Source organism: Thalassophryne amazonica, chromosome 1 (assembly GCF_902500255.1).
Source record: "Thalassophryne amazonica chromosome 1, fThaAma1.1, whole genome shotgun sequence".
Lineage (NCBI taxonomy): Eukaryota > Metazoa > Chordata > Actinopteri > Batrachoidiformes > Batrachoididae > Thalassophryne > Thalassophryne amazonica.
In genome coordinates, this window is record NC_047103.1 from 9,231,213 (window position 1) to 9,241,922 (window position 10,710).

Below are 10,710 nucleotides of genomic sequence, written 5' to 3' on the forward strand. Positions count from 1 at the left end.
ATTAGTGGAATTTCTCATTACAATTTGCAACATATTGAATTTTCATTTCCAACAGTCCACACTACATTGACATCAGCCCTCTATGAGTGTATCTCACTGTGCAACAGCTGGATCCTTATGTGAATCGGTTCAAAACCTTAGCTGTTGATTGTTTGTTATGGGATTGAAACTCAATGAAAACGTTTTTGAAAAACTGATCAAAATCTTGACAAATATCCATCTGGCCCTGCAAAATAAAGTAAAAATGGTGCAGAATCCCTATCTGGATCCTGATCAAGCCTGGAATTCAAAGGGTTCTTCCTCTTGATTAAATTTCATTCACATCAACTGACAGTGTTTGGAGTAAAAGAAGAAAAATGGCCAACATAGCTAAAAACAGCCCTCTCGTGCTGGAGGTTTGTGATTAGAGAACAAAAGACTTCTTTGTAATTGATAATAAAAACACAGACACAAAATCGTGAAGCAGTTTTCTCCTGATTCCTTTGCCTGAATGCGTATGTGTTCATTTTGATTCCTTCTCATCCTCTTTGGTGTCCTGCTAATTGTCATAAGTGACGGTGTTCTGACAGTAAAACCTTTAAATGGACTTTAGAGACTGCAGGAGCACGTGATGACTGCAGTTCTGAACGGTTTTAATCGACTTTTATGCTTTTTCTGTGGCGTAAGCAGAACACCTAAAAACAGCACCTAAGCTGTCCTGGAAAATGTGGGGGTCAGATTTATTTACCTGACACTGGATTCATTTGTCTGATAGTCGTCATTGTTTTCTGCTGCCCAACATGCAGGCATTTTATGAATACTTAGATTATTTATATTATTGATATTCATTAATTAAACAAAACAAAACAAAAAACAAAAACAAAACAAACTATGCATCAAAATCCAATTTTGGTCTTCAGACCAGAGACTGGACTGCAGGAATAATTTCACAAACTCAGCTTATAAAAGTAGCTGAGTGGTTTTATTTTGAAGCTTGTGTTCCCAAACACATGTCACATGCTTGTTTTTGAAACAGTTTATTGTTGAGTAATGGCTGTTAAAGAACAGACATGCTGAAGGAAAATATTTTACAAAGATATACTGAGACATACAAAAGCACACATGATTTTTTTTTATTATGTCCTATATTTACTCTGTGAGCCTTAAACAATGAATATGGCATCTCGTATTTATTTAAATCATGAATTTCTACAGGATATTTTATCGTGATGTCAAATTATGCTGTTTGATGAATGCATTTCTGTTTTAAATTTAGAATGGAACAACTGAAGATATGTTATGAGATTTTTTATTATATCAAATCTGATGTGTAATTTATTTACTTGGACCACAAGTCATGGCACAAAACAATATGATAAAAATGTACTTTATTGTTTCTTCCACCCAAGAGCTACAGTTTAAGAGTAATAACAACAATGAACAGCACAAGATGAAGCAAAAGCAAATGAAGCAAATGTGCACGATATGGAATTACATCCAGTGCTTTCTGAAGAAAGTATAATTGTATGGTAAATACAGGTGAATAGTGCACAAAATATATAGCTAATGTAGAAGGTGAAGTGCTTATAGCACAAAGAACAAAATTATGCAAATATAATGCACAAATGCACACAGTGCAAAATTTTTTGCTCTGTTATATAACATGCACATAGTACAAAATACCAAATATATTCAATACTGCACAATTACATAAAGTGCACATAGTACCAACGTACAATAAATATTCCAGAAAACATGCATTAACTCTAACACACACACACACACACACACACACACACACACACACACACACACACACACACACACACACACACACACACACACACACACACACACACACACACACACACACAGACTCTTCTTCAACTGCTTAGTCCATGGTATGCAAAAAAAAAAGAAGAAAAAAAAAAAAAGAACCAAAATGGTCCACAGAATTGCATGTAGTACAAAATACCAAATATATTAAATATTGCACAATTATTTAAATTACAAAATACACTAAATACTGCAAAAATAACTCACATAAAGTGTAACATGGTATGCAAAATGTTGTGCAATTATGTTGCATAAATGTTCATATAGCATAAAGTGCCAAATATGCTAAATACTGCAGTTTTGTAAGGTACCATATAAATTTAATATTACAGAAAATGTGTGTAAAATATAACAAGGTATGCAAAATATTGCACAATTGTGTTGCATAAAAGCGCACACAGTATCAAGTACCAAATATGAAAAATACTGTGCCATTCACATAAAGTACATAAAATCACATATAGGATAAATTATGAAGACAAATATGCTAAAAGTGAATATAACACAAATATGGAAAATCATGCACAAATATTTATATTGTATTTATAGTGGATATGATATTAATATGTGTGTACAATGTTGTATATACTATAAAACCCAGAAAGTTAAAACAATCAGGTCCCCCAATTTGCATCAACTAATGATTATTTTATGACTGATCAACAAGTATTCCTTAAGAAGCATAAAATAATGCAAATTACATTTTTCTGTAGTGTTTTTCAGTCTGACACCAGTTAAGATGCAAACATGAATAATTTATAATTAAATAAAGGCAAAAAAGCAGCAGATTGTCAGCTATAGAATCTGCCTCAGACTTTAAATGTGCATAAATTATAATAATTATAGCAGTTTGCTTTTCTGCAGCTCCAGTAATTATTTCAGCACGAGCACCGAGGCTTATTTCACGTGTAATTCAGGTGATCGTTTTAAGATTTTTTCACATTAAAAAAAAACCTGAAAATCCCTCTTGGTCTTCTTTACACTGCAGGAAAAAAAATCACAAACAGACCCAACACGGAGGGGTCAAAGGTGAAGAGATCCCTCCCCCACCACTGTCCGCACACACTCCGGGCTCGGATTGCATTCTCTCCGGGTGGAGGAGGTGGCGGTGAGGAATTCCTTGTTTTGGCGTTAAAAAGCTCAGTGAAACCGGCCCAGTTCGGCCGGTGTTCACCGGTCCGACACTTTGCTTCCCACGTGGATTGTTGTGTGCGTGATTCTGCAGGAACAAACATCTCGGTGAAAACCGAGTTTATAAAACAACATTTTTCTTATTTAAAATGCACAAGAAATGTTTGAAAGAATGTAAAGCAAGTTAATATTATATGTTGAGTCTTGAGGCGGGCGCACGTGCGTGCCCGTGGTTTCGGCGGGGCGCAGTGGGAACTCTCCCCGCGCTGCAGCGCTCCTCCCGCGGCCGCAGAGGCATCTGCTGCGTCATAAATCTGCATAATAAAGACTCCCTGGAAATACTCGAATACATACGTTTATCATTTAATTACAGCAGCTTTTGTCTTTGGGTGTTTTCAGCGCTGCAAACGTTTGGATCAGCTGCAGGACAACATTTACTTTTATTGTTACAAGGAAGCTTTAAAACAAATAGTTCGAAAAGCCAACAAACATTTTGGCCATATTTTACTAATGTCATTCACTTAAAAAGTTGTGAAAATGGGCAACACATCAGCAACCAGACCTCTAACACGAGGGCTGATAAAGTCATATTAATCTGTTTTTTGAACCAAAGCGCCCGCGCATGTTCCAGTTTTAGTGGATCAGCGGTTTTCAGGTCATATTGTGCAGTTTGTGATGATATAAACACTAATAGGCGCACAGGGGCTGGTCTCCCCGGGGATCCGGACCTCCGCACACCGGCCCTTCTGCTCTGGAACACCGCGTGGAAACCAGCAAGTGAAGCCTGGAGGTCAGGATCCACGTGGATGAAAGTGTCAGTGGGTCTGGGATCTGGAGCCCAAACCAGAGGTGTTTGTGGCACACAGGAGCGCACGCGCACACTGATACCCACAATGCACCTCCACCACAAGATAAGAGTGCAACTTGTGCGAACAGACGACTGAGTTTTATCATGAGATTATTCCAAGTGTGTGTGTGTGTGTGTGTGTGTGTGTGTGTGTGTGTGTGTGTGTGTGTGATCACTTTCGTCATCTCGCCTCCTTCAAATGTCCAAAGTGTGAGTATTTTTCTGTTTCTGTTTTATTTGAAATAAACCGATTATAACGTCTTTATTCTGGTTATAAACAGCTTCATCTTAGTTCTAACGTGATTCAATTAAAGACCATCATTAACGTGGTTTCAGCTGTTATGTTATTTTACTGGTACAAATGACTTGAACCAACAGTAAAACAGTTACTAAAATGGGATATTATATATTTCCAAACCAAGAATGAAACGGTTTAAAATAAATGTAATCTGTCATATAATAATAATAATAATAGAATTAAACAGTTACTGACCTAGTTAAATGTAAAAAGGTGTAACACGTGCTTTTTTGTACTAAATTACTCTTTGCAGTAAACTGTGTTCAACTGGTTACTGATAATCTGGTTTTAGGTGGTTTAAAAATTATTCACTGGAAGTAGTACTTTTAAAAGCCAATAAAATGGTTTCAAAACATAATATTTTTATGCCTATTTTTTATAGTCATCTGGTTTTCACCTTACTTAAACTCCGTCAGTGTGAAACCATTTTTGTTGTTGTTGCTTTTCTTCTCATTTTTTCTTTTCTTTTCTTTTTTCTTTATGCATATATTTTCAGAAAACCAAAAAGTGAATTCCTGCGCTTTGTACTGTTTCGGTCGTTAATAAGTCATTGACTTCTCTTTGGGTTCTGAGGTGATGTTGTGAACATTTACTTCATCGAATTTTATAAACTGGGTGATTAATCGCCAACACAATGACTGTATAATATAACATAATAATAATCATTATTCAGCTTCATTTTTGAAGTCTCCGAATATACGTTTACGCACGAGAATAACCTGCTTTTGCAGCTCTGCTGATTCAAAGTTTTATTGTTTTTCTTTTGGCTTCTATTTTGCTCGGGGTCGCCAGCGAACCCGGTATGGATCAGATTATTTCCCCTCCGTTTGTCTTTAAATAAAACCGCTTCGTCTGCGCTCCTCGCGCCACAGCCTGTTAAACAGCTACCGCGTGTTCCGCGTGATGACCCGGACATATTAACGAGTTGAACCACAAACATCACACTGCTTGATGGAACACACTGACGCAGCATCGCTGCTATTCTACATCCAGTAAATCAGCAAACGGTCTCAACGTGCCCGCGCCTCAGTTTGACTCCGTTACGCACAGTGCTGCCCACGATCCCTGCGTGCTTTTTTCAGGCAACAAAGAAGCGGTATAACGCAGGGCATCGTGGGTGAAACAGTCACACCGCCGGGCACTGTTCTGGCAGCCTGTGGAATTTACAATCGCTGCGTTTTATTTATCTCCGCGTCCACATCTACACGTGCATCTGTGAGGACGTGTCTTTTTGTGATATTGACAGCATGTGCGTGTTTTCTCTGTGCGTACAAAGGTGCACATGTGCAACGATAAAATGTGAAGAATAAAACATGTGCATCACACCAAACAAATAAAACACGCTGCTTCGACATCCTTTTAACGCATACTTGTTGATATTTGTCTCAGAAATAGACACTTCCAAAGCAGGATGTAAATTAATATATTTATAGAATTACTGGAGGATTTATGTTGTTTCAACATGTGCCAGACGCCGTGCAGAAAATCTCAGAAAAGCAGCCCCGACTGAGCGCTTTTACGCGGTGCTTTACCAGGGTGAAAATGGACTTTAATTCCACAAAATAGGCACTTAAGAATAAATTCAGGGATCATTTCTACTTTTTTAACCGTCACACGGCTGCATGCATGAGCCAGCACCAAGCCCTTCATTATCTCACGCGCAATGTAAATGTAGAGGAAATATGAACAAAATAATTCAGGCAAAAACGCATTCGGAGGAAACAGCGCATGAGGAAAGTGGACTTGGGGGGGGGGGGGGGGGGGAGGATCATATGGAAGAAAATAAATAGTGCCAACAAAAGCAGATGAGTTGGGCTTTAAACGGGGGGAAATCGGGTCTTTGTTTAAGCTGCGCCGCGTGCGTAAAAATTGAGTTTGGCGTCATTTTACTGACAGAAACTCCGTGATACCACAGGAATGGCGCGTGCACTCTGATGTGGACTGACCGGACTGAAGGGCCAGTGTAGCATGTCATCATAACGCGCGCTCTACGCGCTCCTTATGTCAGATATGGAAGTATGAACTGCGTTCTATAGTGCAGGCTGCGTTGCGCACGAACTGGCGAGAGATGTGGGAGGGGGCGTGGAGGGAATATCCATTTTTATTGCATCACCTGTCAGCAGCGTCCAATGGGCGTCGACTTCGAGGGCATTAATTGATGAAGGTGTCTCCAAACCGGCGCACCTCCTCTTCCTCCTCCTCCTCTGTCATTTTATTTGTGGCTCAACCGGCGGCCAGCTGCATTTTAGCTCTTATTCTGCTTTTCTTTTTTCCCCTCCCCTTCACTCCCCCCAACTCTCTCTCTCTCTCTCTCTCTCTCTCTCTCTCTCTCTCTCTCTCTCTCTCTCTCTCTCTCTCTGGTGTACACCTACCCCTCGTCCTGCAGGCGACCAGAGGGGAGTGGAGCCGGCACAGACAGGTAGCGGCTTTGGTGGATGCTCCCGCCTGCATTCCTCCACCATGCCGGTCCGGAGTGGATGCTGTGCGCTCGCCCTCCATGTCACCGTGCGCGTCAAAGTTTGAGATTTCATGACGCAGCAGTGGATGAGCAGGATGCCCTGAGCCGATTCCACAATCCGAAGCGCATGGATCCTTAGACCATGGCTGATCTGGAGTGCGGCTTTGAGGAGATGCAGGGAGTCCGGCTCGGCTACCTGCTCATCAAAGGCAAACAGATGTTCGCTTTGTCTCAGGTCTTCACCAACCTGCTGAAGAACATCCCCAGGACCACCGTGCACAAGCGCATGGACCACCTTAAGGTGAAGAAGCACCACTGCGACCTGGAGGAGCTGCGGAAGCTCAAAGCGATTAACTCCGTTGCGTTCCACGCCGCCAAATGCACGCTCATCTCGCGCGAGGACGTGGAGGCTCTGTATTTCTCCTGCAAGACGGAGCGGGTGTTGAAATCCAACAAAAGGAAAGCGAAAGCACCGAAGGTAGAGGAGGAGGAAGAGGAGGCGGAGGAGGAAGAGGATGCATCCTCTGGACTCCTCCGCAAAGACGAGGAGCTATGGGAGGAAAAAGTTTGGTTTAGTTTGCACGGAGTCCCCGGCGGGAGGAGAGAGCTGCGTCCTTACCTTACCGACTCCAAACTACCTCAGTTTTACCATAAAAGCCACACACGGGATCAGCGCACGGCGGCGCGCTCCGCTCACAAACATTTTAAAAACTATGAAACTGCCAAAATAATCGGAAACTACGTGACTTTGAGCCAAAGACGAGCGTTTTTCCGGCAGCCGGTGGCGCTTCAGTCCAGGCTCTCGCGCTCAGATCCGCTGCACAAAAGGAAGAGGAGGCGAGAGGGAGGCAGCGCGAGACACTCGTGGAGCAGGAGCAGACACGAGTACCATCTCCACCACACACCGCCGGTGCTGCTCGTGCAACAAAAATCCGGCAGCTCTTTGGGCGCGTTCCACCTCGATCCGGATTTCTACCTTCATCATTATCACCATCATCATCATCACCACCACCACCACCACCACCTCCTCCCACCGAGTTTCCCGGAGAGCTACAGCAGCGACACCGAGTCCAGCACCTACCAAGACTCCGACTTCGGGTCTGGCTGTTCCACCAGCAGCAGCTCGGAGGAGGAGGATGAGGAGGAAGATGACACGCAGTCAGAGAGTTCAGAGGTCAGCTCAGACGACGAGGAGAGCTCCTCTCAATCGGATTCCAGCTCCGTGTCGAGCCGTGTGTCGGTTCAGAGTATCAGGTTCAGGCGGGCCCGGGTCGGATCTTTGGCAAAAAATGCACCTTTGGTTCTGCAGCCCACGTTTCACTACAACAATCAGGACCAGTCGCGGGAGCGCGCGACCGTGGACCCTGGGCAGAGGACGAGTGACTTTCTGCTGCCACAAAGTTTGTTCACAGAGTCCAGGAGGGAAAATGAGGCGCAAAACGCGACTGACCCCGTGGAGGAGGCGCGGGGCTCAAACAGGACCAGAACCGTTCACCCCGCGCACAGGACACCGGTGCCCTCCAACCCCGCCAAATGTCCGGAACAGGACAAAGAGACCAGGGAAACGAAAAAAGTAATCTCTCCGCTGAAAAAAGTCAAGACGGAGGTGGAGGAGCGGTGCGTGACCGCCGCGCCCCCTGACAGCGGCGGAGCGGCGGCAGAGCCGTTCAGCCTCCACAGTGTCAAAGTTAAAGTGGAGGAAAGCTGTGATGAATATGAATGCCACAAATGGAGGCCAGCAGACATCAAAGCCAGTCCCGATGTGGCCCCCGGGTCCCCCTGTGGAGCACCTCAGGAATGTCGGAGCAGCCAGGAAAGCCCGAGCGCCGAGGAGGAGGAGGAGCACCCGAACAAAAGCTGCAGTCGGAAGAAACCCCGAGTGTGCAGGGCGCAGAGCAGCCGGGTCCACAAACCCGACGAAGGATCTGCCGAGGATTTACCGAGCAGGCGCAAACGCGGCAGCGCCGGGCCGTCGCCCACAAAAACGCCTTTCAGCCTTTTGGCACACTTCCCGACGCCGCCGTCGCTGGTTATTGGCAGCGACGGGGATCTGTGGCCCGCGTACTCCCTGAGGTGGCCGAGGGGCCCCGGGCCTCCCCCTCTGTCCCACCCCGTGTGGAGGTGGCAGCCAGGCGGACACATTCTCCCTCCCCCACCCGCTCAAAGGACCAGGAAATAGACAGAGGAAAAGCCGCACCTTCAGCTGGAGTCTTTACGCACCAAATGGCTCACCTCTCTCTCTCTCTCTCTCTCTCTCTCTCTCTCTGATTGGATTTACATAGTCTTTTTAGAAGTTTGATGGAGGAAATCCATTACGAACCCTCTTTTGAAGCCTTCAAAATCCGCGTACAGGACTGTGTGCGCCATCGTGGATTTAACCGTAAAAACACTTTGAAATACAAATACTGAGCAATACGGTCTAAAAAATGCTTTCCTTTTATTTGTTTGACCCGTTGGATTGTTCGGTAACAGGAATTCAGTGTATTTGTCTGACTGGAGGGAAATCCCAGCATGGAAGGATCTGAACCTGAGAGCAGTTTTGGTTTGGTCATTTAAAACAAAAAGGTTTCCCCATCCTGCAGTGCCACGTGGTGCATTTTATGAATCAAAGTTGCTTTGTATTATCAGTCCATGTGCTGAAATTGATTTTATTAGCGTTTTTATTGCAGCATTTCTTGCATTTAGCAGAAACTTCATCCTGCTGGTTGTGGAATTTTAAAAATTGTTTGTTTGGTTTTTTTTAAACGGCTGTCTGATTAAGATAATCGTCCACCAGTTTGATTATTGATTAACCTCTTATATCTTTGCAAATTTTGAGTTTCCTCCAGCTTCTTCAAAGTGGAGATTTGCTTCTTTTTCAGTTTAATTTGACACAATTTGAAATAGTTTATGGTGGTTTTTCAAAATCTGGATTGTATTATAAAAACAAACAAAAGCTTAAACCAGAGGTGATCTAATTCAGAATTGGTTTAAACTGGCTGCAAACCAGTTTTACATTTAACTACATATTTGTGTTAAAGAGTTCTACACCATCATCAGACACTTTGCAGTTTAAAAGTGAAATGAGATGTTTTTGAAAAAACATAATTCAAAGCACAGCAACCATAGGCTGCTCTGAAAGTGTTTTATATGAACATAGTTCAACTGCAACACAGTTGTTTTTGGACTGGTTTTAAGTTCTTGTGATAGAAAGCTAAACGTTTGTCAAGTGATTTGAAACAGTCATAAAGTGTAACCTGCTTAAAATATTTAAAAACACATTTTAAACTTTTTAAAACTATTGTTTGAGATGTGTTTTCAAACAAATCTGTTTAATGAATTGGTTTCACATTTCTCATAAATGAAAGAAAATAATTTAATGTGGCTAAATTGAACATTATTTGGTTTTAAAATAATTTCAAACATGGTTAACAATTATTTGGATTGTGTCACTTGTAATGAGAAATGAGCTGTTTTTGAACTGGTTTCATATGGTTGAATAGCATAAAGTGGATTTAATCTGGTTCAATTAAAAGAAAACTCAAACAGTTACAGTTCAAAGTGGATTTTAAATTTTTGAAATATATTTAAATCAAACTGGTTAAAACTTGCTTTAAACTGGTTAAATTTGAGAAAAGCAATATCTTATATTGCATATCCTTGTGTTTGGGGAATGATATGTAGTCACATGATTGGAATTTATAATAATTATTTTCAGACACTATGGACAAAACAATTTTTTAGTCATAAACACGCAAGCAACAAATTACTTGATAATAGTTACTGGTTTTCATTTGAGGTTTCAGTTTCTGAAGAATTTTCGTTTGCTATGAGTGTGAGCACACACACACACACACACACACACACACACACACACACAGGCCTTACGTACAGACAATCAAGAGGGAAAAACCAGATTAGCCTTCGTAGCAGGTTCAGACGATTCTCTCTGTGCATTTCATTTTATTTCTGGCTCAGCCTGTTTTCATTTAAAACACAAAGGGTTTTTTTTTAAAGGTGCTAAAAAATGCAAATCACATGAAGAACCCACTGAAGGTCACTGGCGATCGCATCCAAAGAGAAACAGTCAGACAAAGCACAAGAAAGCAGGCTTCAGTTCTTTAGTGCTGTTTTTCCACCTCTCTGGGGTTTAATATGAATCACTGATAAAAAATGAGACTT

General features: G+C 42.4%; 2 protein-coding genes across 2 annotated transcripts in view; one reads left to right on the forward strand and one right to left on the reverse strand.

Annotated features, from left to right (window-relative positions):
* mllt10 (MLLT10 histone lysine methyltransferase DOT1L cofactor) overlaps positions 1 to 6,300 on the reverse strand; it is a 162,898-nt gene extending 156,598 nt beyond the window's left edge. The window contains exon 1 of the mRNA XM_034161004.1: positions 6,205 to 6,300. The gene's annotated coding sequence lies outside the window, so the exon portion shown is untranslated. The remainder of the gene's footprint in view (positions 1 to 6,204) is intronic.
* A 114-nt stretch (positions 6,301 to 6,414) lies between these two features.
* skida1 (SKI/DACH domain containing 1) lies at positions 6,415 to 10,243 on the forward strand. The gene has a single exon (XM_034161187.1). The coding sequence runs from the start codon at positions 6,692 to 6,694 to the stop codon at positions 8,726 to 8,728; it is 2,037 nt and encodes a 678-aa protein (XP_034017078.1). The 5' UTR covers positions 6,415 to 6,691; the 3' UTR covers positions 8,729 to 10,243.
* The last annotated feature ends 467 nt before the right edge of the window (positions 10,244 to 10,710 follow it).

Bases quoted from the DNA above. Each gene is read 5' to 3' on its own strand.
- skida1 (XM_034161187.1), top strand. From the start codon at position 6,692: ATGGCTGATCTGGAGTGCGGCTTTGAGGAGATGCAGGGAGTCCGGCTC.